Genomic DNA, 27,120 nt, shown 5'->3' with positions numbered 1-27,120 from the left:
ACTTCTGTTAAACTTTTCAGGCTACAGCCACCTCAAATCGCTTACCAAGTCCTTGCCTGCAAAACTCTTCCATACTCTTTGCAGTGATGGTTTTTGTTCCCTTATTTCTCTTCCTGTACATAGTCGTAAAGCTTGTAGTGCAAGCTTTTCCTAAACCAATCAACTGTTGCATTGCAGATCTATTGAATCACATGTGTGTCGAGTCAAGGAAATAATCTGACCAGTAAAGCAGAATCAATAATGGCATTGCTAACAATCAGTGAAAACACATCACGTCAACATGCAACAGCTGCGCTGTGCAGCTTCCTTTTGGTTGCTTCCACCTTTTTAGTCTTCGTGACTTATCCAAAAATCATTTATAACTTGAAAGTGCATGTGTGGCCTGTAATTACACAGAGAAAAGCAGTCGATCATGAGACGGAAGATAAAAGAGGTTGTGTCTGAGTTAAGAGTAAGAAAACAAATAATCAATATAGCAAAAATAGGAGTAAGATGAAGTAATAATGTTATTTTCACTTTCCCTCTATGCATGTATTACACCAATTCAGAAGCTGAAACACAGTGCAAACCCATCAATTTAACATATAAATCTTTAAATGTGCATCTCACACCAACTGTACTTTTATTATTATAGAGGAAATAGAATAAGTGACAGGTACCAGATAATTTTGGAGTCTGAGCTGTCTTTTAAAAACAAGATCCTGTGTGGTTTTGGTCAGAAACCTTCAGCTATAAGACGCCTGCAGCTTTGTCCTTTGATTTCTTGACTCTGCATGATCTGCTTACGTTCTACAACTGCCACAAAGCCTTTGCAAAGATCAGACATCCTCTGGATACTTTGCCAAGTTCTGATATGCTTATTTCCTTATTTTTGCCTGATGAAACCTAGACTTTTTCACTTTCAAGTTTCAGATAAAGGCCAATATGGTCAAATGGAAAAAGTAAAAAAGGTGACTTCAGAAGTGACTTTGCAGCTGCTGCTTCTGTGCAAAGCATGCTCAGTGATGCATCAACTAAACACTTCTTGTTATCATTTTTTTAAAACTATCATTCAATCTCTCAGATAAGTGCCCTTGTGTAAAATGCAGATGGGTGACAAACAGATCTCATAGTACACGTCTGTGCATAAACTTCCTTGATCATGAATGCAAATCTCACAATCATCCACAATGTGACTCACTGGGAAAGCGTTTAAAGGGAAACTTGCGAAGTCATAAATGTGTCCAATCAAATGAAAAACATTCAAATACAAAGATTAATAAATAACCTCAATTCCCCCCCAAAAGTGGGACACTGTGTAAAAGGCAGGTAAACATTTGATAAGTTTTCTAAGTTCAATTGTGAATAAAATATGGGTTTACAATATTTAGAAATGATTGCGTTCCTTTTTTAGCTTTACAGTGTTCTGCTTTTTGAATTGGGGTTGTATACGGAGCATTTCAAGAGCACAAATATGCTGTTTGTACTGAGACATTTAAACCCAAACCAAAATGTCAAACAAGTGGGAGGCACGGTTGGCCTGGCTCCATTCATTCATTCATGGGGATGATGCAGAAAGACCTCAGTGTTGACATTTCTTCCAAAGGTAAGGCAAGGCTGGTGAAGAGAGGAGGAAAAAAAAACAAACAAACAAAACAAAAACAGATAAAATATAACTAAATAAAAACAAAAAAGAGGAGCCGATGTGAGAGTATCAGCTTTGGGGGTATACCGTGACCTACTTTTTAAAATTCAAAAGTGTATGCAACAGTGGGAGGGGGAACATAGTACCCACAAGTGAAGAAGTGGGGAGAACACTGTAACACACTGTATGGCATTTATTACATACCAGTAGTGGGTTAAGCTCAAGAAGGAGGAGCATGAGTCAGCAGCCAGCGGTCTTCCCCATTCTGCTTCTCCTCTTGTTTCCTGACCGAACTCATACGGTCCCTGGATTTTCAATAAGTCTTTTGCCTTTTGCATATTAGTCTCTACAAGGAAGAAATATTCCTAATAATGATGAAGATAACACTTTATAGCCAGATGCACAGAGAGGCAATAGCTACATGTCTGTGCTGGTTCCCAGCAGACAAATCCCCTGATATTTCCTGTTGGCTTTAGGCGCATTCAGAATCGGGAGACACGATTCAGCCTCATCGAATCAACTGTACTATACTAACTGACTGGGTTGACACAGAGGAGACAAAACTGCAGAGGCAACAAAGCGAGAACTGATTAATCTGCTGACAACAAGTCTAATTTTATCACCAGCTGCATGGCATGCAAAGTGCCCTCTGATCTCTTGTCACGCAGGAAGTTTTCCTTCTGTCTTAAAGATTTCAGACATATTGATGTACGCCTATGACCTTTCTCCTCTTTCTCCCATTCGTTTTTTAAAAAAAAAAAAAGAAATATCAATAACGTATACAAAAGGTTAACACTCATCATCCTGCCCTGTCATACAAACTGAACTTGGTCCCAACATGACACTGCAGCACACGTAGCCTTCAACGTGAGTCACAGGAGATTAGTTGCAGTCTTTCGATTTCCTGACCTAAATCTCTGACCAGCTTGTTGCTCTCCATTACGTAAACTCTCCCTGACACACATATTCATTTTAAATAACCAACAGCATGTGATAAGTCTTAGAAATCCACTAAAAAAAACAAAAAAACTTTCTATTTCGACACAAACAACAAGTTAAAAGGAGAAATGTCAAATAAGGTTAAATTACTCAAATTACTATGGTTTTAAATTCATAATAAAGAGCAGAGTGAATACTACATTATCTGTCTAGTGTCCACAGGGAAAGGAGAGTCTTGTGATGTTCACATTATTCCAGATATGAGGGGAGTTGCTGGCTGGAGTGAGTTAAGAAGGAAAACCATGTCAATAACAGCTTAACTTGAGTTCAAGGATTTATTTTTCCTTAGCCACAGAAATTGACAGAAAGACACACAATGTTTTACTTTCACACTGAATAGAGACAGGAACATGGGAGAGGTAAAAGAGCTGAGGAGAGAATCCAGGATCCACGTGGCCAGAGGTGGATTATGGGGCGTGGAGATGTGCCAGGGCTTGCCTGGAAAAGTAGGCCAGAGCATCTGCCAAGCAGACAAAAACATGCCGTCACTGTTTGGAGGAAAACAGAGGGCAGTGCCTAAAGCTCGGCCTTAAGAGGACTGACCATGTTTGCGTGTGCAAGTTGGAGTCTGTGTGCACGCCAGTTTTGCTCCACGTTGAAGCATGAAATAACGGACAACAGCAGTTTGTTCTAAAGCTTGCTGATCCTCTATAATCCTCTTCACTGATGCATCCTCGTATCCACCAGGACAGAGCGGCTGAACTGGAAAACCGCTCGCTTCCCAACTCAGAGAGTTCTTAACCAGGGTCTAGCTGCAGCACATTGCTGGTATAAGCAGGTGTTCTGGCCTGGTTTATTGACTGCTGGTGAAGTACATCAGGGATCTTCAAGATTTTTCATTTTCAAGCACTACATGGTCATGCACTTGTTTACACAGCTCCTTGTTCTCATGATTCAGCCTTGAGAGCTCAGAGAGTTCCTTATCACTCTCGTCACACAACGAATTAGCATCCAAAGATGATAAAGAATTCTCCTCATCGCTGACGCAAATTCTTAATTTGCTTTTTAAAATACTGAATCTCCCTTTTCTGATTATCTCCAGTCTCATGTCAGTCTTTTTATAGTCTTCATGCAGACTACATTTTTTTTAAAATCTTTTGATAATCATTTCATGTTTTTCCTCATCTGCGATCATCAAACTTGCCATGCAATTTAACCTTTCCATGAAAAACCATGTCAAAATTTGTACCCTATTTTGTCACCTATAAGGTGACTGATAACTATCACTGAATGCATTTTTTTCCCCTCTATATTCAACACTTGTCAAATGCTCATGTTTACTACCTAGTGCTGCAGACGCATTAACCGGTAAACATTAGCAATGCTGCATTTTTCTTACTGCCTTCCTCCGCTTGGAGTGACCCAAGTTACTGTAATGGGGTTTGAGTACTGGGTTAATTTGCCTAAGTGCTAAAATGCTATGTGCTGACTTGACGTATTGGAGGAGTAGAGGCACTGCAATATACTTCAGCCATTAAGAATAACTAGCCCTGCTTTCTGACATAAAAATACAGGCCTGTACTTATCAAGCATCAGATCAGATCAGAAAGCAGTCACACCTGAATCAGAGGGTGTTGCTTCATTTAGTTATTTACTTATTTGCCTAATTTTAGCTTACAGGTTGAAATATCTCAGTCTTTTCCTTAGAATCAAAGTGGAGTTCGCAGCTGTCCTAACCTGTCAGGATGTCCCAGTAGCTGGGAAGTAAAAGGAAAAAAAGTCTGTGCAACAACTAAGTGAACAGAAGATTAAATTAAAGGACAAATTGGGGAAAAAAAAAAAAAAAAAAAAAATCCCCGTCAGACTAATTGCACAAAAACTTTAACGCAACTAATGGATAGATAGAAAGGGTGAAGGTTAAGCATCTGTTAACAGTTAACGAGGGATCGACCAATTTAAATTGTAAAACTGCTTTATGATAACCCAACTAAGTGTGGAACAAAATAATATTGAGGAAGTTGCAACAGTAAAAAATGGAGTCTAATGGACCATTTAGAGCTAGTTTTGAAGGAGCAGAGCACCAGTTAGGTTATCTGGTCAATGGGCTATGAGTTTATGTTTCGGCAATGTGTCCATCATTAACCAAGCCACAATTCACGAATTTATTAATGGCTACACCTCATCAAATATTAGTCAGACTTTAATCAAGTGTACACGCAATAAAGACATGATGGGTCCTCACCCAAAGTGTGCTCTAAGGCAGCGGTCCCCAACCCCCAGGCCTCGGACCAGTACGTGAGTCGTTTGGTCCGGGCCGTGACAGTTGAGGCTCAGGTGTGAAATGTATAGTTTTCAGGGGTTTTTTTAAAATCGGTTTTCAGCGTTATTTTGTTATTGTTTTTATCGTTAACTCGGTTTTCCTGGGTCTTTTACGTGTGTTATGAATAAATCTTCTTTTTTTCGGTACCGGTACTAGTTTTATTTTGTTGTACTTATCTGCGACATATGTGCCACTTTTATCATTCAATTAACTGCATTTATTTGAAAGCTGTCCGATACGAAAACGGACGCTGAGCCAAAATTTGCATGTCACAAATTAATATTTAAACTGTATTAAAGCTCAGAGTGATACAGCTTTTATTCTGCATCCCTTAAAACAGACGTCAGACTTTAACGTGTATGTGACAGTTTGTTACATAACGCCAAAACTTCATCCTGGTCCTTCTCAATATCACATAATTACAATTTAATAACACGCTTGAGTAGACTTTAGATCCTGAAAGGACACATACGCTTATAATCCAAACCACTTTAACCACTTTAAAGTATTTGTGAAACTTGTCTTTATGATTTATACGGATCACTCTGAGTATACCAGCACTGTGACGCACCTTCAACATTTACACAGGAGCCTTTATCCAGGATGTAGTTTGAATGAACAGACACACCTCTATTTGGGAGCTATCCCATGGTGCACCAAGTAGGCCAAGTCACCAGCACAAAGAAGGACTGCTGCTTCTACAGGCACAATTCACTAAACCAGCCAGCAGTCTACTGATTAAGACCATTTTTATAAAAAACCTGGGAATAAATCACAAATAAATTAATATATTTTAGAGGGGAAAAAAAGAAAGAAAAAAATCCAACATAACTGAAAAAAAAGACAAAAAGTCTTAAGTTTTAGTCTTTACTTAATTTGGTAAAGCAACCAGTTTGAGGCTTTGGTGAAAATGCCTATTGACAGTGACACTTCTACATGCACGACTGCTTTTATTGTAAAACTGGTTCTTAACTTCTGATAAATGCCACTCCTATCACAAAAACAGCTAAAACTGAAACTAAAAAAAAGTTTAGTTTCAGTAAACTGTAGTAAAAGCTACAGTAAAATGCAATAACCATTTTAACACCAGTTGGATAAACATTTTAAAGTCACGCTGGCAAAGACGGTTTGCGCAAAAACACCATTGAGCACCTAATTTTAAACACATTTGCAAAGACAAAGCCAAATAAGATTTGTATTTTATTATTCACAGATTTTTTTTTTCACCATCATTCACTTTTCGCTTAGTTCTTCGATCTAGTAAGAAAAATAAAACTGCATAAACAGAAACAAATGCATGCAGCCCTTTGTCACATATCCAGATTGTTTAGTATGATTTTGTGGATAAAGTTATTTTTATTCATTTTTTTAAATAATTAAATTCATTGTTGTTGTTGTTTTTATTATTATTATCATCATTATCATTATTATTAATAAATGCAACCAGTTTCCCCTTTGAACATTAAAACTTCACACTGAAAAACCTGCAGACAATGTTTGCACTTTAGCATTCATGAACTGGATACTATAATTGTTATTGATTAAATGCCTAACCCAGGGCTCCAGAGTCTTATGTGGCTTTTTTGTCCATCTGGCTCCCTATAAGTCTGACACAAAACTAAATTAATATGAAAATGATCCTTTTAATTTTGCCGAAATTCAACTGCAGTGGTTAGCATGAATGCAAACACATAAACAGCTAGTCCTGAGCGCTACTAACCCAAAAAGTCAAGGAGAAAATTGGAGGATTTAACGGTGTTTTTTGGCTGCCAATGCCCAGCTCCTGCTGTGTTCCATATATGGAAATCATACATCAAAAACATACCACACTGAGTTTTGTATTATAATCAAATAGGACTAAACCTAGTAAGAAGGGCATTTTATTTAATTTTCACTGAATGATGATGGCTTATAAATAAATATGTCTGTCTTACTTCAGCCTCCACATTTCATAAATATGTTTATAAGATTAAGGAACTATATGAGGCTAAGGAAAACTAATTAAAAACTGAGCTGACACCCATATTTACTTTAAACACCACGCTTTAAAACTATTATAGCCAAAAATAAACACAAATCTCTACTAGAGAAAAGATCCCATTAGCAGCAGTGACATTGTACATTACTGCAGTAGTCCCACAGAGGCTTGCCGATGAGACATCAGGACCATCGACCCAGACCAATGGGACTGAAAGATGCACTCATGTGATATAATCCAATTTGATAGGAAAAGCCACTTTGCCAGTGAGAGTTAGCATGGGTGGCTGTGGATACAACAATACATGTGCATTCTTGGCCTGCATGGATACATCAGCCAGCACAGCAGGAGAACAAAAACCCATTAAAAATTCAACTTGGCACAAAGTGTACCAAAGTGCTGCAGCGTGGTGAAACATTTACATCTGCCGTAGATGTTTCACTGCAAACTGGACCCTGTAAAAACCTAGAAGGGAGCCAGGTTTGAAAAATAAAAGACTGGAAAGTGACAAGTACTGTGATATGTTGATTTTTAATATAATAATAGCTTATCTAATCATTTTGGATTTAGTAAAGTAAAGCAGATTTGATGATATTCTCTTAATGTACAAGCTCCAGCAAAACATCTCTTTATCTCTAAAATTGTCTAAGCCTTGTGGAAAAAAGGGCCTCCTGCTGGGAATTGCTGACAGACACGCTTCATGCATTAGAAGACCAAACCATACCAACAAGCAAAAGGGAGACAGAAATGGTCCCACACACACACAAAACTCATGCATGAGAGCCTGTCAGTAGCAGCTAAAAGGTAAACAGTGAAGAGCAGTGAGTGAGAGGGGGAAGGGAGAAAAGAAGAAACAGAAGATTTTCACAGGGCGGAAAAAAGTAGTACCTTTCTCAAAAAGGGCAAGAAAAAGCAAAGGAAATTTATACACCAAACTTGGGAGTATTTACTGTATACAGCTATTACAAATGACCTCAGACCCATAACACAACTGAAGATAAAACACCATGTTCTATGAATTATTTTAGACTTATTATATACTTAGCATATACTTTAAAATGCTGTACATTATTTGCAGCATTAATTAGTCAGGAATCATAAACAATGTAACCACAAGAAGAAAAGGAGATCTAGTTAAAAAAAGCAAGTGAAATGAATCCCCTCCCTAACCTTTACCATGCCCTTGTGTCATACAAGTAAACACATGCAGTGATATTTTATTAGTTTTCTGACGTACATCTCCACCTTTAAAACCTTTCAATCTCCACCCTCTGAATACTATTCTCGATCGCAGCAAACAGTAGTATTTTCTTTCAAACCACTGATAAAGCCTCAGGCTGTTGGCCCGTATTCAGCGCTCACTGAACGACTTCCCAGAAAATGATTATGTTTGTGAAGAAAGATTGAGCAAATATGTTCCTCCTCATATCATCAGGTCTGAGATAAAAAAAAAAAAGTTTTTTAAAGTTACGCATATATGTATCATGTGTCTTGAATACAACTGAGGGACATCACACTTTAATTGTGATTACTAAAATCTTTTTTAAGTGACGGAAGTGAGAGATCAAGACAAAAGCTATTTTAATATAAGCTCTGGAAAATGTCAGGAAAATCACGCAGTACCCAAGTCTGAAGTTGCTCTGATTGACAAGTTGACAAGTGAAGTTGGCAGATTGACAACAGCAAAACTCAGTATTAAAATTATTCTGGCTACCTGTAAACGATCAAAAACAAATGGACTGGTGGTTTTTTAAAAGTCTAATTTCAAAGGTGATTTTTTTTTTAATGATTCAAGTGTAAAGCAAATAAATAAAGAGATGGTGATGGGCATAGATTCATCCAGATGGTTGCAGACAGGGACAACAGAGATCCAATCAGGTGGCTTTGTGCACCTCAGGAGACCTGCATAGAAGCCATGGGGAGCACAAGAGAGCCAGCAAGTATCAGACACTCATGTCACAGAAAGCAGATCAGGTTAGAGACCACTGGAGCTTTGGAGACAACAATCAGGTGAAGGCAACTGTTAATGGACAGGTTTACATAGCTCTCACAGACCTTGTTGATTAAAGGTTCTCTTTCCAGGCATGTTGGCTTGATCTTAACAACGGAGATTTAAAACTGCTGTAAATGAAAGGGCTGCACATAACTTATAACAAAAGACAAGACCAACGTAAAAAACAGGGGTAAAGTCACAATGCAGATTCCAACTGATGTGGACATTTGGGTTTTAACATGCAGCAACTCTGGATAATGGCTAGAAAAGTTCAGGGCAGTTTTATATAAACCACATCAGACCATTTTGTCTAGCACTGCCTTCATGGCACACTTCACAGTTGTTGACTGCTAAAAGAAAAAGTCCCAGCAGAAAGCATTAGCATACAGGGGTATGCACCTGGGACATGAGAAGGCTAGAAAGCAAGAGAGTTTTATGTGCTCATCAGGCTCCATGGCCAGTGGGCAGGAACAAAGCCATGTGCTTTAGTGCCAGTCCAGCTCTGTCTCCTCACATAAAAACTAAAGCAACCAGCCCGCAGGGCAAGACCTTGGTTCAACAACAACACAAACTCGGACTGTGTTACTCAGCTTCTATTCTCTGGGCTTGCAGTAGAGACAAGCAGAGACAAAGTGAGATTACCAACAGCTTCCAAAAATCATGCATTCAAGCTGCGCATTTTGGCTGTGAAAAACAAACGCATTTTAAAAATGATTTTAAAATGATCAGTTCAAAAACAAATTCAGAAAGCAATTTATTTTACTCAATACTGACTGAAATAAACAATGATCGAGCTAAACTTCCTGGCTCTGTCCTGTTTTTGTGAAAAACAGAAGCAAGAGACGCATTGTGTAAAAGGTTTGGATTAAACTCAAAAGAAAAGGCTGCGAACAATAGTGCCTGGGTTTGGTTTGTAACGTGAAAAGGATGACTCCAGATTTTTCTGGCTTTTAGGTCAAATGTCATGTTTGCTGTGATTTATTTATTTATTCCCCCTCTTTAGAAACCTGTTCAGTTACATTCCTCAACGTTTTAAAATCCAGCATTTGAAATCAATAGGACCTTAGCTGAGATAAGCTGCCTTTTCACTCAAAAATTAAGTGAAGCGTAAGAAAACAAGTTAATGGAAGCAATGAGCAGGTCTCCAGTTGGCATATTTCATGATGGAATCCCTTACATTACAAAACAAATCTATTACTTATATATTCCTTCTTCCTACATGCATAGATTTAGCAAGTTTTGTTTTTATGTTTAAACTCAGTCATTAAAGACAGTGTAAATAGCTTACCATAAACCCCCAAATTACTGTACCAAATAGTGAGTGAGCAGGCGCAGGCAGTAGCAATGTTTGTATACACTCAACCTAGAGTCCCTAGAGTCCAACTTCTATAAAGAAGAAGAAAAAAAACAAAATAGCACACCACTATGTAAACTTATAGCCCTTAAAAGCATCTTTGCAGACCATTCTTTTCCTATTATGCAAGTTGCGTTCACGTGGACAGATGAGCAGGTAACACATGTATGAGCTCATGACATTGTGCTACATTCTTTGAATCACAGACGCATCACAGTACAGCCACAAGCCAGTTGATGAAATGAATAGCTGTGAGGAGGTGAGCTACAAGAACGCTCAGTAAGCATTATCGTCTTCTTTCAAGGCCTCCTTTGTAACCTTCCAATTTACGGTCCAACCAGCCTCCCATTTCCCAGCTGAAACAGCCAAAGCGCACACAAAGTTTTTGCTGTGACATTTACTTACAGTTCCCAGTATGGGTGCTCCGTGAGTGTGTACTCATGGTGCATGTGGGGAACATAAGGAGTACTGTATTATGTAACAACTACCCCCACTAAAGGGGAATTTTTACAATGTAGGCAGAACACATAGTTCTTATAACAAGAATGTCCACAAGCTATATCCTGACTTCCTTCTTTGTAAGGCACTCAGAATCCCTAACAGCAAAATTTGACAGAAACTGGAGCTCACAGTGAAGATTTTTTTTTTTTGTACAAAAGCTCCATTAAGCTTATTTCCACTTCTGTCATTTTGTCCTAGTAGAACAACACTGTATGAAAGTGCTCCAAGTAATCCTCATTTATCTTTTACTGGGCATTGGTGAAGCCCCTCAGTTTACCCACTATCTGAAACAAGCAATTTTAGCACCTCTCATTTTAAGAACACATTACGCAAAAGCCAAATTCCTTCTGATTGGGCGCTTCTTGAAAACAGAAGGTACGAGCATCAGGTGGGTGAGATTGCAAGTTGCATTTGCTAAACGTCAGTAAATCCTCACTTTTTAACTTGGTAAAGTTAAAGCCTTAATCGGAGCATTCAGAGCAGTCTGAAGCCTGAAACTCTGTCTCTTTCAGCTTATATAGAGTGAAAAGAAAATTATCTCATCTTATATTTGTTGAACTACTGCTCATTGTGAGCCGTCTATTAGGTTTTCTTCCTAGCAAAATATTTGCACTGCAAAACACAGCCTCACCCTCACAGTTGCTCAAGGACTGGAGCTGTGAATTGGGATTCACTAGAAGCAGAAGGTAACTTAAAACCCACACAGTCCTCACTCTACAGGTGATTTAGGAAAGTAAACGGGTTGGTCTTGCATGTGTTCTCCTTCTGGGTTAGCACCAACGCAAATGAACAAACACGTCTTTTGGCATCACAAGCAGATGCTAATAACACACCACAGCACCCTAAAGCAATTTTAACTGCACTAATATAATGACATATAAAAGTCCAAGTTAACAGCACAATTAAAAAAAAAAAAAAAAAAAAAAAAAAAAAAATCATAAAAGTCAGTAGAGTAAAATTCAACACCATCGGCACACAACCCAATTTAAATAACACATGTTCAAAAACTTTGTATGTTTTGCTGATTTTGTTAACAACTGGATGATTAACAATATCTACACTCTAATGGAATATAATAGAAAAACCCAAACTGATCACTTGGTTTCAGAGGTATCTCTTGAGTACTAATCAGGTTATATAATAATAATCTTTCTATGCCATCCTTCAGAAGGACAGAATGAGATGGTGACAATATATGCAGTAAAGGGCGTTGAGTACACACCCCAAAAATTAAATAAAGAAAGCCTTTTGTGGATCTCGGGTAATTTTCCAGAATATACAACTAAGAGAAAGATGCCAATTGTCTAACAGAAAGTCAAACAAGTTCTAACAGTTTTTAAACCTGGAAAAATTGCTGAACCACCAGACTAAGACAACATCTCTGCGCTAAAGTTAGCATCTAAATAGGAAGAAAATACATATCTGCTAAGCTATCATTACAGATAATCAACCTGGAAATATGCAGTTTCATGCAAACGGTGTCAAGAGCACATGCACACACACACGCTCCCCTCCCCTCAATGCTGATGTCAACAGTCTGAGCTAGCTTATTGTGGGCACAGTAAGATCCCTGTTGCTGACCACACGTGAAGGGGCAGCATGACACATGCAGAACACTTTCTGCTGTGCTTCTCTGAGCACTGCAGCATAGAGATGTACTGCCAAGAAGCTTTAAAATACCCTATAAAAACGGACAACAATTCAACCACACACATAAAAGCATAGATTTTGATCCATAAAAGAACAACAAAAACAACATCAGGCTTGGTCATGTGAAGCAGGACAAGCAGAGTTATTAAAAGCATCAGGTCAATGATCATGACACAGCTACCCATAGACACTTGTTACCAGCAATCTAATACAAAGCCCCCTTTTCAAAGCCTAAAAAAAATCACAGCTGCCTTGGAGACCATCGGATTACTGCAAGGATCACATTCCCCATTTCTCTGCTCCTACCAAGACGTGTGAGAGTTGGCACAGAGGAGTGAGAAGCTGCACGCTAAAAAGGGTTTGCATTACTAATGAAGTTTGTACGTGTAGCAGCATTGTCATTAGTTTGTGGGAAAGTGGAAAAAGGGCCCATTAATATAGGCAAGCAGACACTTGACTAGCAAGGGCCTTACTGGAATATTTAGCTTTCTTGCTACATAATATGTTGGGTCTTTACAAAAGAATATAAAGTGTGCTTAAAATGACTAAATTAGGAATTTATAAATAACAATTCATAATCAAATCAAATCTTATTTGTGTAATAGCTATTAAGTAATAGGTTTGCAATCCAAGAATAACAGCTCTTGTTTGCTTGCGCCAATATGCAACTCTTTTTCAAAGTATGCAACCCTATGAAGGAGCTACAGTACACTAAGTGCTGGAGTGCAAGTTTTTACTTATTCATGAAGACATTATATAAGACGAATGCCTGGTATGATCCATAAAACATGACTACTAAAATTCAGTGCTTTAAGGAAATAAGGACAAACATGCTTCCTTTAACACTATAGTCAATAGTGTGAATCAAATAACCATTACAGGAAAGTAACCAGAACCATTGCTGGATCTTGGAACACAAATATTAGGTGATTATTTCCTGGAAACGTACTACACACGTTAAGTAACGTGAAATTTTCTTGTACAGTTTGGGGGTTTTAAATTTCCGCCTCTACCCGAAGGGAGGCCTACGCCACACACCATGTCTCTCGGCTGTCTTGGGAACACCTCAGTATCCCCCAGGAAAGGTTAAAAGCTGTGCTATACCCACAACCTGAACACTGATAAGCCAAAGAAAACGGATGGATGGATTTACACGTAGATCAAATGTGTCTTTATTTATTTTTTTAGGTTTTTTAGTCTCCTAAAGAGCAATCTAATCTACATTCTCCTCCTATGTCTCAAATAAAGTGAGACTGACATATTTATCACAAAGAAATTACCAGAAGGGCAGAGAAAGCTGGACAGCTACCTGCTTCTGAGTCACCAATCTGGATAAAGGTGGCACTTTAGCCAGACTGCTAATCCCATTCCACAAACCCTGCGTACTGTTACCTGCTGCATGCCTCCGAGATTAAACAAATTCATTAGTTGTATTAATCTACCAGACCTCTGTGCGCACATACTTTGGAGAACAACTATCATTTTTAGGAGGGGAACTTATTTACCAGAATGTAATAACAGATCTCCAATATGTCTCTGTTAAATCTATGTTAAGTATGTAGAAGTTCGGTGATTTTACAATGATTTTACAATAAGCTAGCTCTTGCGAGTATGGGATTTATCGTTTTATTTTTCTCTGTACAATATACAAAGAGACATTGAAGTTTTATAATTGTAGTAACTTAAAAATCATTGGACAAACAATGGTAGCATTTCCTTGATTTAGCTGCTTTTTTGTTTCATATGACAACAACATACATGTCATCTAGAGTTTTTATGAGCTGGTCAGACTGACTGGTCGATTTCAGGATAGCAGTTGATGCCCTTATGGATTTGGCATTGGAAAATAAACTGTCATGAAATATAGTTTAAATCAAGGGGAGATAGACTGATTTTTTTTTAGCATTAAAAAGTTTAGAGATAAAGAGTTTAGTTGGTCGCCTCCAGCTTGCCTTGGTGGTCACTGATGTTACCTGACAAGTAGCCCGACTTCATTGGTTTTTAGGTTAGCTAGCTGTGCCGCTAGTCAACAGCTGGCTACCAAACCTTCTGACATAATTTAAGTCATTTAATAAATAAAGCTTATCAGTAAGTTGGGTACAAACAAAACTATTTCAGAGCTGTTCTTTGGATAAGCAAGTCCAGAAAACGCCACAGATTGTAACACGTTGTTAATGTTAGCTGTGTAGCAGTGGCATTGATGACTGACGGATATTATGCGGCAGAAGACACCAAGCAAAGCTACGTAGGGACGAGCATCACAAAGCCTGCTCCACCTATTGTTAGGACTGTGTTTTGCCTGACATGTTGATTATAGTGAGGATGTAGAATTAGATGTCGATGAAAGCTTACCAGCACAGGCGAGCTACAATGAGGCACACCAACAAAACGCGCAGTCTCTTCATTATCTTCCCGCGGGGACCAACATCCTCGCTCCTTGGGGTTTTTCTTCTAATGGATCACGGCTACACAACACACCGAAGAGAATCTTTAAGTACCTGTGTTAATTTAAACATGAAAAACAGCAAAACCCACACTTGAGGGGGTGCTATTTTTCATTATGCGGACCAGCTGTCCGCCTCTTTTTAGGCTCCTGTGGCCACTGCTGTTGACGAGTAGCTGGATCTCGCTATGTTCAACCCCCGCTGAAGAATCTAACCAATCAAATAAGAGTTGAGAAATCGTAGCCCAATGAAAAGGCGTGTAGCGACACTAGTTTAATTTGAAAGCCCCACCCCTTTCGATTGAGGATGAGTTGGTAGCTGTGGAGCAGGACGCGTCACCTATTTCTCGATAAGCAAATCACTTAAGCATGCAATAGTTAAAGTTATTGCTCAACTGTGAAATGTGTCGACGTGAATATATAGTCCTGACACTTTTTTAAAATTGTAAATTAGCTTACATTCATTTAAATATGAGGTGTATGAATGAGGGTGAGTGAAAAAATTTGTACACTGTGTACTTCCTTCTTCACCACTGGAAAACACCTTCAAGTAGTTAAACCCATAAATATTTTTTAAATCCTGGAAAATGGTTATCGGTGTTTAATTGGCTAATTATTTTTTTCTGCGGACATAATTTTTTATATTTATTATATATCATATAATGGGACATTATATTAACTGTAATCTTATCAGTTTCTATTGTATTTTTAGACTATAAAGAAACCAGAGAACAAAAATATCTGGTTCGCTAAAAACACATTTTACACTTTTACATGCTATTAGTCACGTTTCTACTTTAGATTTTGTTTAAACTCTGCTTTTAACAAGTTAACACGTGATCACTTACACGTTTGTGGAAAACAAAAAGATCAAAACAAATACAAGTCTTGGTTTATTTCATTTATCACATAAAACACATTTAAAGTAGGATGGTTTTCTACGTACGCTCATACCGCATGGAACAATAGGACTACAAATCCCAAAGTGCAATTCCATTGAGGCCCTGAATAATTTGCCTGACTTTTTTTTAATTGTGTGTGGTTTATTTCACGTACGTAGTACATACAAAAAAGTACATACACCAGATGCTTGGATCAACAGTGAAATAAAAATGTTTTTTTTTTAGCAAATTAAAAAACACATTTTTTAATTTTTATTTCGGCGGGGTCCTAAGCTGTCCCCAATCTTCAGAACATTTCAACTAGAAGTCAACTTCGGGCGAAGGTAGCTAACAGCCGCTGACTGACCAGCACTGTGGCCGGCCTCTGTAATCACATTTCTGGGTCTTTGGGACTTTTAGGGTCATGGCTTTGACCATGAAGATGGTCCGGGTATTTTTGTGTGTCCTGTCCGTGTTTGTCTCACTGGTCTCGGAGAGGTTAGTGGTGCTGGCTGCCTTCTCTCAGTCTCTTGACAGCGACTTCACGTTCACTCTGCCCGCCGGTCGAAAGGAGTGCTTCTACCAGACCATGAAGAATGATGCCTCACTGGAGATTGAATATCAGGTCATAAAGCCTCATAAAATAGGGATGTTGTTTTGGGGTTTGTATGGGGTTAGCTGGTCAACCCAAAACTTCACACTGCTGTCTGCCAAATCAAATCAGCGTTGACATATTACACTTGTCAAACCTGTTGATTAGATCTTTAGTTGTGGTACTTATTCCAATAATGGAATATAATTTAGGCAATTTAGCCAGGTACACGTTTAAGGTATTTATGCTTTCTATATCTAACTAATGTTCTACTTTTATTTCGAAGTGTTTTACTGGTAGCTATATGCTTTACAGCTTTTATTTGACTAATGATTATTTTATCAGTTAAGCTACCGAGCAGTCCATACAAGTAAAGGCGTAGAGATATAAAAATAATCATTTTACTGGGTGCCAGAAATTCTAAAGGTATTTCTCAGTATTATACTCGCAATGTTCAAAAAATAGTTGATTTTGAATTTTAAAAAGAGCTGAAATGGAGTCCACTTAAACCAGATACAGCAGTAACACTTAACTGTTACATTAAAATTTGGGTGATGCTTTTAAAACTTTAAGTATAATGTAATGATTTCGATAGTAGCTATTTGTACTTGTAACGGAGTACATTTACATGTGGCTCAGGAGGTTGGGAAGCGTATCTGTAACCTGAAGGTCGCCGGTTCGATCCCCAGGCTCTCTGTCCTGGTCGTTGTGTCCTTGGGCAAGACACTTTACCCTACTGCCTACTGGTGTTGGCCAGAGGGGGCAGACTGACTTCTGTCAGTCTGCCCCAGGGCAGCTGTGGCTACAACTGTAGCTGCCTCCACCAGTGTGTGAATGTGAGAGTGAATTAATAATGGCATTGTAAAGTGCTTTGGGTGCCTTGAAAAGCGCTATATAAATCCAATCCGTTATTATTAAAGTGTTGCATTTGTACTTTTACTTCAGTACAGGATGCGAATACTTTCTTCAGTTACATCATTCAAACCACATGCAGCCTACACTTGTTTACTACTGTTTTAAATCCAGAGCAAAAGAAGCAACAAGTAAATTGGTTCACACCTTGATTTTCATATTGTTGGGAACCTGTTTTGCAGGTCAGTGTGCAGGTTACGCAGAGAATCGGAATCTATTCTTCCTGTGTGACGTCACAGAGTTTTAGTTTGTTATTTAGCTGCATAAATGTCAGACTCCTTACAAAAAAACCAACATTCCTGACATTTCATGTGTTAAAACAAACATTAGTAAGCCACACCAAATGTGAATTTCTCAGGGGTTGAGGGCTGATATGAATGCTTCTTTGGCTTATTTTGTTTTTGTTCTTATTTATTACCCCTTTTTATTTTGAGTAAGTTCAAATATCTTCATTATGCAAAATACCTGGACTGCTGAGAAAAAAACCCTGCTGTTTTTCTCAGCCCCATTCACCTCTCATTTATTTCTATTCTCCACCATCCGCAGGTGTTAGATGGTGCAGGCCTTGATGTAGACTTCACTGTCTTCTCTCCTTCGGGCCAACTGCTATTCAGTGACTACCACAAGTCTGATGGTGTCCACACGTAAGTAGCTCCGATCTTCTATTTAAAAACTGACATTAATAACTCAGGTGTTTGGGGAAGATCTTACTGCTTGTGCTTTCTTCCAGCTTAGACACTGAGGAGGGAGACTACATGTTCTGCTTTGACAACACGTTCAGCTCAGTCTCTGAGAAGCTCATCTTCTTCGAGTTGATCCTGGACAACATGGATACAGATGAAGACCCAGATGACTGGAAGGAGTACGTCCACGGAACAGACATCCTGGACATGAAGCTGGAAGACATTATGGTGAGAGTTGGTCTTGTTTGAATAAATTTAACACATTCCAAACCTGTCGTTTTAATAGATTTGAATGTGTGAGCTTTAAACCTTAATAGCAATGATAGATGGTAGGTGGTTAAATTTGATTCAGAGTGTGTTGGTTTTATTCCCACTTGCATTTTTAGACGTCCCTCTGTTGCCTGAGATATTTCAGAGGATCATCCAGGCACACAGGATGACATGGGGGGTGCAAAGTGACCGAACACACTGCCAACAAAGTAGCACATAATCCATCACCAACATGCAAAGTTACACGAAATGTGTCACAAGAAAGGACAATGTCATGAACTCTCACCTACTGGCTGAGGGCGGCCAATTGTTTCAGCTTGCACCACTCATATGCTAGAAATAGCCTAAATTTGTGGCATAAGTCACATAGCCTTGTCATCTTGGTAAGAGGTAGGAAATTTGTCCCCCAGCTGTTGAGGAAGTAGTTTTTTCAAGGAGGAAGGAACACCATTTCAGACTCTCACTCTGATTACCTGCTTTGTTTTTGTTTAACTTTGGTCAAGTAAAATTTACATAAAGAGTACAGTGGATCTATTAGCTTTCTTCTCAGATTCCCTCAGTATGACCTGCTTTTCTCCTCTCCTTCAGGACACCATCAACAATGTGAAGGCTCGGCTGGGTAAAAGCTCTCAGATCCAGACGCTTCTGCGAGCGTTCGAGGCTCGTGACCGAAACATCCAGGAGAGTAACTTTGAAAGGGTGAACTTTTGGTCAGTGGTAAATCTCATTGCTATGGTTCTGGTCTCGGGGGTTCAGGTCTACCTAGTCCGCTCGCTGTTTGAAGATAAACGGAAAATTCGAACATAACACACCCTGAAATGGAGTGAAACAGAGAGACTGACACAGTTGCCCACAAAAACCTTATGGATTTTTTTCAGCTGATTTCCCCTTTTGTGACTTTTAATCACACATATACATACATACATACATATATATATATATATATATATATATATATATATATATATATATATATATACACACACACACACAATGATAAAGAGCCAATTTACCACAGTTGTTGCTCTGGTCTTTTAGGCCGTTGCAGCTTGAAGGAAACCCCAGGTTTGGAAAAACTTATGACTCTCAACTTTACATACAACCTAGCTCTATCTTTCTTGAAAAAACACGCATCTTGTTTGATAGGTCCCCCCAACTGCTGTAGTTCATCAGTGAAAGAAGCACATTTACAGTGCAACTAGTTTTTCTAATGGAGCCAGGCCAAATGCAAAAATGTCTTCTTTTTTTCTTCTTTTAAAAAAAAATTTATTTCAACATGGGTTAAGCTAAACTAGATGAAGGAATGATCTGGGGCCTGTTATTTCTGTCAGATAGGAGTGAGAGGTGCTGCCAGTCTGTTAGTGTGTCTTCCCCTTACAATAAGATGCCTTATTCATTTGGATTTCGCTCCCAGCCTTTTGCCTGTTGGTGAGGCCTTTGAATACTTTTCTTATTGCCACAAACATTTATGTTGTTACAATTCAGCCACATATTCCCCTTCATGCCAATACTGAAAATACAGGGCTGCACTGCAATGCTGCTCTTTGGCACCCAAAAGACTGCAAGAGAAGGAAACGGGCCATATCCAAATCTCTTTATAACTACTGCCCTACTCTCCTCTGCCATGATTTGTGGACTTGTGGCCGCCGCTGTGAAGCCTGTCTGCTGCTGCTGGGTGTCTGCTTACAACCACCTACTGTGTGAAGATGTTGAGCCTGCCCGTCTCTCCTGTGACAGAAGTCTATTTCTATCTGAGTGACATCTGGAAGGTCATTGCCACTACTTCAATGTACTGGTTGGTTTAATATGCATAAACTATCCTTTGCCTTGTGGTTTTTTTTTTTCTTTTCTTTTCAACATACTTTTCCAGGTCCTTACACTGCCTCAGATCCCACAGAACCCCATTGTGGCAAACACAAATGGGTCCACAGTCTACACGGGTGGAATAGCACCCGTTTGTTACCTGTTACTTGTATTGTATTAAACTGCTACTGCGGTTGTAGTTTTTATTGACGTTTATTCATCTCCACTGTGGAACCCTGGCTGCTCACTACCTTGGCTCGATGCTTCATTTTGCAGTCTTCTGATTTTTGCCTTGTGCTGTAAGGTGAAGATCATACAGTGAGTTTATGCCTTTGTGATATACACTATCTTTTGTTAGAAGTAAATAAAACCAAACTGAGTAAACTAATTGGTTTACAGTTATAACATTTTGCCACACGGTATGTGCATATGTCAATCACAAATTCTTTGGATGCCTGTAATAATATTGGATGTCTGGTTGTGAGAAATGGTCATCATCTGCCTCAGTTTCAGTGCTTTTCCTTATTCTCATGTATGGTTGCTGTCACTGGTATTTACGTACTGTATGTCTGGATTCTAATAAGTGATGTATTGGTAATAAAAATATTTTTTGATCTATTTTTAACATGCTTTCAGAATTCTACAAAAACGAAAGAACGTTTTTTGTTTTTTTTTTTAAGTATTTCTATGTTACTGAGTAATAAAAGTTTGTGTCTACAGCTTCATTGTCTTTGAGAAATGTTTTCTGTCATAAAACAGCAGTGGGAGAAGAGGGAAAGTGGCATCATATTTATCTAGCTAATATCCTGCAGTTGAAAATTTCTGCAGATTAAACAGCTTCACCTTTTTTCTGACCTCTGCATTCTGTTGTGTTATATTTCACCCCAAAGAGTGTGATACTGTGATTCAGATGTAGATTAAAAACAGAAATGATCTGTGTCATCAATGCAAAGCCATTATATTCGATGCTCAAAGTGAGAAATTGTATTTTTTTTGGTTAACTTATGCTAATGACAGTAACATCTTTCAAAAAAGGTGAGACAAGGGCAACATCTGGTGAAATGTTCCCACAGCTAATTAGGTTTATTAGTAATAGGGATGGGTATTTTAAAAAAAAGCATCCCGTAGACAAGTGTCAAGTGTTTCAATAGGCTTAGGAATACTTTGAAAAACTACTACATGCAACCGTACAAGGTGTGCTTCCTCTCTTGGCCCAGGACATTTCAGCAAAAGAGATTTAAAAACGCAAGACTTCCTGGCTAAATGATAACTGAGCTGTTGTGAAATCATTCAAAATTTTATTTGATCTTTTTCTTGGTTGGTGTATTCTCCAGGGTAAAGAAGACCATCTGGCTTGATCTCACTGTACTGTTAAAAATACCAGCGTCTGTGACAGTATATAGGGGCGGTCATGCATACAGCAAGGCCAACTTGTGCATCTGCTAAACAGATTTTGGCACACAACAAATACTGCCATCTAGATGATGTGTGTTTCAGAGAAGGCTTTCTTGGGTCAGTAAGACAATGCAAACCATGTTCTGGCTGTATTATAGTAGCTACATGGCAACCAGCAGTCACCAAAAAAAGAAAAATACAAATTTACAACAGTTTTGATAATTATGGAAGTTAAAATGCAACAAATCAACTTAATATTTATTTATATATATATTTAAAAAAAACAAACAATTTAAGATTCTCACTTGGAGCATATGATATGTTGTAAATATCATCTTTTTCCAAAGCACCCAAACCCTTTTTTTGAAACAGCGTTATGAATAGACCTTCTTTTACAATCATTTCGACATGTTTGTGCATACACTAACAAGCCTGGTTTTACTGCATATGAGCGGGATGTATAAACCAGTTATGCAGATGCCTGTAGAATACCTAGGGTATCTGTAAGGATAATTTACCCTGCTGTCAAGCTGCTTGGCTTCTAACATGTCCTTCATGGTGCGGTGGTGCAGAGATGTGATGATCAGACATTCTTGTAGTGTAGTAGCACAGGCCCTTCCAAAGTACAGTGGATGCAACACGGTAGGAAGAAGCAGAATGAAAACGTTACTGCGACTTACTTGCTTTAGTCAATCCACAAAATATCACGTTTCATGATACTTACGGGTAGAGAATGTAGAAACCATGTAGGGAATTAGGTGTTCTTTCCCAGGGTTTCTCTGTGTTGGCAGAATTTACCGTGGTGGTCGGCGTTTGTGGCTCCTTTGACCCTGAGCTGGAGCTGACATGACTGCTGGCTGCCTGAGCTGTTGTCAGGAAGACATGGGGCTGTGGTCTACACTTTGAGAAGCTGTTATTATCACAATACAGATGAGCGTATTGATTAATATCACAATCAAGAAGACAAACAATTTTAAAATTGACATAAACTATTGCCACTCTAAGAATATTTTCCTAGAACTTTAAAATGCCTGATTACCTTTTTGAAGCCACTTCGGTCTGTGGGTTTGGTCTTATAACTTCAGCACAGAATGGGCCACGTATGTTAAGCACAGGCAACTTGCAAAAGAAAAAAGGTACTGTCATAAAGTGGACGGACAGCGCCAATGTGCTTTTCAACCAAAGCACAGTTATTCACAGATACCAAAGTTGACTTTTGAATCCTGACATATTAAAAAAAATCAAAATCAAGGGGCATACCCTTTCAGACTGGTGAACGCAGATGAAATTCATACACAGATCTAAAATTTCATTTTCAGCATAGGCGCGTGGCATGCTAACCACAGATTATTATATCACATCGTAAGGTTCCCTGCAAAGATGCAGTCACATTCATGAAGAGAGCAAGAGAAAACTATATCCAAACCAAGATTTCATACACGAACATTTATCATACTGTATAAAATAGGCAATTCTAATGATGTTAGTACCAGTACACATGGGAGTAGAGGGAAACATTTAGCATGCAGACTTCCATGATGCCAATCTGGTATAAACAATTTTGTTAAAGAACTGAGTCAGGATATGTGGGGAAAGGTGGAAGAGGAGTTCTTACTTCCCTGAAATAAGTAGAAAGAGAAATCCCAGGTTGTGGGATGTGCTAAATCTCCACATTCCTAGCTCACTCCCAAATATGTTCAGTGGGCTGGCTGTGAATGTAAAATATCCAAGTAATAACTAGAAACAACCACTGAAGCAAATACTCACTTCAGAGGTTGATTAAATACCTGAGAGCAGAGGTAAATAAACTGTATTTATTCTTTACACCTTGCTTGATTATAATATTTATTCTTTTTTTTCTTCATTTAGGTGGAGCTATCATATTATTTTTATTTTTATTTTTATTTTTATTTTTATTTTTATTTTTATTATTGGTCTGTATTAATGACATGTAAAAATGTCAAGAAGAGTCTGACCAGCAAACAGTAGAGGGCAGCAACACGCCAGTGTAGCTACTTCAGAGAGCGCCAGAAGAAGAAGAGCTAAAGCGCTTTACTTCCGGGATACCGTCAGGATGAGATTGTAGCATCAGCGCTAAATAAAACCACATTCCAGGTAGGTGGGAAAACAGCTAAGAAATATTTTTGTAGGTATTTCAGTTAACTCAGCACATTATTGTTTTTACACTCGTGCGTACCGGAGATGCGCGGGCTTATTGTCCCTTTTTAAACCGGAAGAACCAGTAGTTTTATAATAGACAGACTCAGAGATTATATCCATTCACTTGACAGCAAAGAAAACGCTTCAAATGTTGTTCAGATCCAACATTTGTTTGGCTAACAGAGCTGTGGGTGAACTACCTAAAAACAACATAATATTATATCAGCTTGAGAGCTTTTGAAGTCTTTTTATGAACCCAGAAAAGGACCCTGGTTGGCCTGCTACTTTAAGCCTTGTCAGTAAGGCTTAATATGTTTAGTAAAATAATGATAAATTCCCCTAGCCACTTTGAGTCAAGTCATGCCACAAAACAGTAGTAACTTTAACCAAAGGGTTTTCCAGTCGTACAATATTAAGAAACATAATGTGTTTATAATGGGACATTACTGGGTAAGCAGTGCAAAAGACTACCAGGAAACCACAAATAATGAAAACCACATAACAAAGATTGCAGGTATTACAGATCATTTAAGTAGTGGATGAAACACCCCTGCTGGTCTCAAACTCCCCACCGTCTGTGTTTTGTGTGCTGAAATCAGGGTGATGGGGCCAGATGGTGCCCCAGGTCCAGCTGTGCCATGGCGTAAGGTGCTGTGGGAACGCCAGCCTTTTCCAGATAACTACGTAGACCAGCGGTTCTTGGAGGAGTTACGCAGGAACGAGGGCATCCGGCAGTACCGCTACTGGGCTGTAGTGAAGGAAGCCGGATTTGTAGGACAGCAGCTGTCTTGTGTGGCCATTTTTATCACCCTCTGGCTCTACATGGAGCAGGTACCCCCCCCCCCCCCCCCCCCCCCAATCTTTGAAGGACAAAGTGTCTTTACCAAATGGAGTGGGTTATTAAAGAGCTCTACTTTCTTCACAGGGTCTGCTGCCGCCTGAGACGTTGCTGTGGTCCAGCCTGATCTGTGCCCTACTGGGTTATGGACTTCATCAAGCCTTGACATCTCGCGTTGAATCATGTGGTGAACCCCGCACTCATCTGGCTGATTTACAGAGTGCAGCCATTTTCCTTTCCTTCACCTTTGGCTTCTCGCCAGTTCTTAAGACACTAACAGAGTCTGTGAGTACAGACACTGTGTACGCCATGTCTGCTTTAATGCTGCTGGCCCATTTGGTGTCGTTTCCTTACGCCCAGCCATCACCTCCTGGAAGCCTCTCTTTAAATGCAGCTCTGTTTGCCTCGGTGTGCCTAGCCTCTAGGTTACCCGGAGCTCTGCACACTTTCGCCATGCTAAGCTGCGCCCTGCTGGTGTTTGCTTTGTGGCCCTGCCTGCTGCAGACACTGAGGGAGAACGCCCCTGGCCATTTTACTGGGGTGTGCATGGGAGTTTGCATTGGAGGGATAGTAGGTCTGGGGTCTCAGACGCTGGGTGGAGCTGTGCTCCTAACCCTGGCTTTAGCAAGTGTAACATTGCTCTGTCCTTTCCTGCTTGTCAGGCTGCAGAGGCACAAGGACAACATTCATGGACCCTGGGATGAGGCTGAGATTCGTGAGGACCTGAGCCGCTTCCTTCACTAATAAGCAGCCTAGCACAAGCAGCTCCTAAACAAACTGATATTAAAGGTGTAACTGCATTTTATATGAACCAATTCACTGTCATAGTGCTGGTTTCTTGGTGCTGTGCATGTAAAAGGACTAATTTTAACTGGATTTTTTTTTTTAATCACTGGTTCATGTATGATTGGAAAACAATGACAAACTATTATTCTCTTCCAGGTAGTATGAGGATGGTTTTTAATGTTCATGCTGCTACTGTTTTGTAATTTACCTCAGTTTGTGCGAAAGGTCTCAACTAATATATAATAACAACATAATATGACTTGTTACAGGATGTTAATGGTTTGCAAATCTCTGTAAGAAAAAATGAAATCACATATAAAGGGCTGTAATTCCATTTTACACAATTTATTTGTAAATATTAGAAGTGTATATATATGTGTATATATAAATAATGAGAGTATTTCTTCAGTGTTATTCAATACAATACTACAAGAAGCTGTTTTAGCTGCTCCACACTACAAGCTTAATATTAAAATGCCCATAAAGGTGGACTGTACACAAGCAAAGAATTAGTTTCTGGATTCAGTTTCCACAGAAATTATACCCATCAAAATGTTTTGTTGTTTAAACATGAATTTTATGTATTTTAAACCAACCAGATTTTTTAGAACACTTTTTCTTTTTCTGACATTGTAATTTCAAGATGATTAACGAGGCCAGAAAGATGAGAACAGCCTCAGTTTTTAGAGTTACCATGTCCCTTGTTCACAAGTCGTCAGCACAGCAGGTTGCTCCTAGTGTTTAATTTGGCAGATTTTTACACCAGGTGTCATTCTTGATTTAAAAACCCTGGAAGGGATTTGTCTCCTTCCAGGGTTAAACTGGGTTGCGTTCACTTCAACTACTACACAGTGGAGCTACACACCCCATATAATGATAACTTCATGAATCTTGTAAAATATGGTACTTTTTGGGGGGTCATGTTTCAGTTGTTATCAAACTTTCTGTCCTTTACCATTAAGGTGTTTGTAATAAAACATTGTCGCTGTGTTGTGAATTTAAATACGGCCCGAAATATGAAATGTGTCATGAGCACTGAGGTAAGAAAATGTAGACGTTTTCTACAGTCAATGAAAAAGATGAGGGTCTTTCATGTCGCCGTTCAGGTGTTTTCGGTCGACAGAGAGCAACATGGCGGGAGTTTGCCTACCTAATTTAGTCTAACTTCCATTAAAAAAAACCAAAAACAACTTTATGCTGATGACCTCCCAGTTTGCTCAGCACACAGTGTGAAACAGACCGGGGTTCCTCTGTTTATTTTTAATTTTTGGGCCGATTAAAGAACAACTACATGGCGACACATTGTCTCCTCTTGCTTTTTGCTTTAATTGCAACATATAAAAAACAAAAATTTGCTGTAGAAACTACACCTGAACTACTGCTATATGGTGTTTAGGAGCCTCTGTGTTAGCAGCTAATGACCAAATAAGTGAGCTATGACGGCATCAGCGGGCAATAGTGCAGCCGACCTGGCAACAATGCGCGGTGGTCGCTAGGTGTCATACCTTCACTTCTTCTTTCTTCGTCCTGGTGCGACGTTTGACGGCGGGCTTTGCAGCTGGTTTTGACTGCAGTGTTGACTCCATGGTCTGAACAGCAGAGCAGGTAAGATGTTCAGCCGAGCTGCTTGTAGCTGTGCGGCTTCCTTCGAAGAACCACAGTAGAGAGTGCGCCGTGGTAACAACGCGTCACAGGTTACTGTTTTTGTTTAGTTTTTTTTTCCTTCGTCTTCCAGTCGGAGTTTATTTACACACCAGTAAGAACGCATACACTTTACATACACGCACACATACATAAACTGGTATTATGAACATTATCTTTAAATTGGATTTGAAAACCATAGCTTTAACTTTACAACTAAAATTATTTAACCACTCTACTGGAGACCACTGCAGCCCCATAAGGTAATTTCTAAGGTTTTGAGTTAGCTGATTTTAACACCTTGTAGGCCACTGACCCCGCCCCCAAATAAAATATATCAACATAGGGTTCTGCTTA

At 39.0% G+C, this 27,120-nt stretch overlaps 4 protein-coding genes across 9 annotated transcripts in view; 2 read left to right on the top strand and 2 right to left on the bottom strand.

The window, feature by feature from the left end:
- suco (SUN domain containing ossification factor) overlaps window positions 1-14,996 on the bottom strand; it is a 47,186-nt gene extending 32,190 nt beyond the window's left edge. For 3 of the 6 annotated variants that reach the window (XM_085152564.1, XM_085152566.1, XM_085152565.1), the window contains exon 1: window positions 1,829-4,979. In XM_085152564.1, the coding sequence (XP_085008690.1) occupies window positions 1,829-1,962 (134 nt within the window). In that variant the 5' untranslated portion in view covers window positions 1,963-4,979. Of the gene's footprint in view, window positions 1-1,828; window positions 4,980-14,711 lie in introns of those variants that run through there. The other 3 variants (XM_085152567.1, XM_085152568.1, XM_085152569.1) reach the window with 3 other exon arrangements.
- A 985-nt stretch (window positions 14,997-15,981) lies between these two features.
- On the top strand, window positions 15,982-19,877 carry tmed5 (transmembrane p24 trafficking protein 5). Its single transcript, XM_085152593.1, has 4 exons — window positions 15,982-16,308; window positions 17,734-17,831; window positions 17,918-18,098; window positions 18,729-19,877. The coding sequence occupies exons 1-4, from the start codon at window positions 16,108-16,110 to the stop codon at window positions 18,945-18,947; spliced, it is 699 nt and encodes a 232-aa protein (XP_085008719.1). The 5' UTR covers window positions 15,982-16,107; the 3' UTR covers window positions 18,948-19,877.
- A 90-nt stretch (window positions 19,878-19,967) lies between these two features.
- LOC146490936 (uncharacterized) lies at window positions 19,968-26,999 on the bottom strand. The gene is made up of 5 exons (XM_085152595.1): window positions 26,628-26,999; window positions 22,378-22,457; window positions 22,063-22,248; window positions 21,857-21,953; window positions 19,968-20,240 (listed from the first exon to the last, which is right to left on the bottom strand). The coding sequence occupies exons 1-5, from the start codon at window positions 26,706-26,708 to the stop codon at window positions 20,157-20,159; spliced, it is 528 nt and encodes a 175-aa protein (XP_085008721.1). The 5' UTR covers window positions 26,709-26,999; the 3' UTR covers window positions 19,968-20,156.
- On the top strand, window positions 23,321-26,578 carry pigc (phosphatidylinositol glycan anchor biosynthesis, class C). The gene is made up of 3 exons (XM_085152592.1): window positions 23,321-23,453; window positions 24,098-24,329; window positions 24,424-26,578. The coding sequence occupies exons 2-3, from the start codon at window positions 24,102-24,104 to the stop codon at window positions 25,078-25,080; spliced, it is 885 nt and encodes a 294-aa protein (XP_085008718.1). The 5' UTR covers window positions 23,321-23,453; window positions 24,098-24,101; the 3' UTR covers window positions 25,081-26,578.
- Window positions 27,000-27,120: the final 121 nt, after the last annotated feature.

This window comes from Neolamprologus multifasciatus, chromosome 23, assembly GCF_963576455.1.
Source record: "Neolamprologus multifasciatus chromosome 23, fNeoMul1.2, whole genome shotgun sequence".
Classification (NCBI taxonomy): Eukaryota; Metazoa; Chordata; class Actinopteri; order Cichliformes; family Cichlidae; genus Neolamprologus; species Neolamprologus multifasciatus.
This window is presented reverse-complemented; position numbering and strand designations above follow the sequence as displayed.

Bases quoted from the DNA above. Each gene is read 5' to 3' on its own strand.
- tmed5 (XM_085152593.1), top strand. From the start codon at position 16,108: ATGGCTTTGACCATGAAGATGGTCCGGGTATTTTTGTGTGTCCTGTCC. The intron at 17,832-17,917 runs GTAAGTAGCTCC...GCTTTCTTCCAG, and splicing joins AAGTCTGATGGTGTCCACAC to CTTAGACACTGAGGAGGGAG. The intron at 18,099-18,728 runs GTGAGAGTTGGT...CCTCTCCTTCAG, and splicing joins TGAAGCTGGAAGACATTATG to GACACCATCAACAATGTGAA.
- pigc (XM_085152592.1), top strand. From the start codon at position 24,102: ATGGGGCCAGATGGTGCCCCAGGTCCAGCTGTGCCATGGCGTAAGGTG. The intron at 24,330-24,423 runs GTACCCCCCCCC...CTTTCTTCACAG, and splicing joins TCTGGCTCTACATGGAGCAG to GGTCTGCTGCCGCCTGAGAC.
- LOC146490936 (XM_085152595.1), bottom strand. From the start codon at position 26,708: ATGGAGTCAACACTGCAGTCAAAACCAGCTGCAAAGCCCGCCGTCAAA. The intron at 21,954-22,062 runs GTAAGTATCATG...GTACTTTGGAAG, and splicing joins GGTTTCTACATTCTCTACCC to GGCCTGTGCTACTACACTAC. The intron at 20,241-21,856 runs GTAAATTATCCT...TTCACCTTACAG, and splicing joins CCAAGCAGCTTGACAGCAGG to CACAAGGCAAAAATCAGAAG.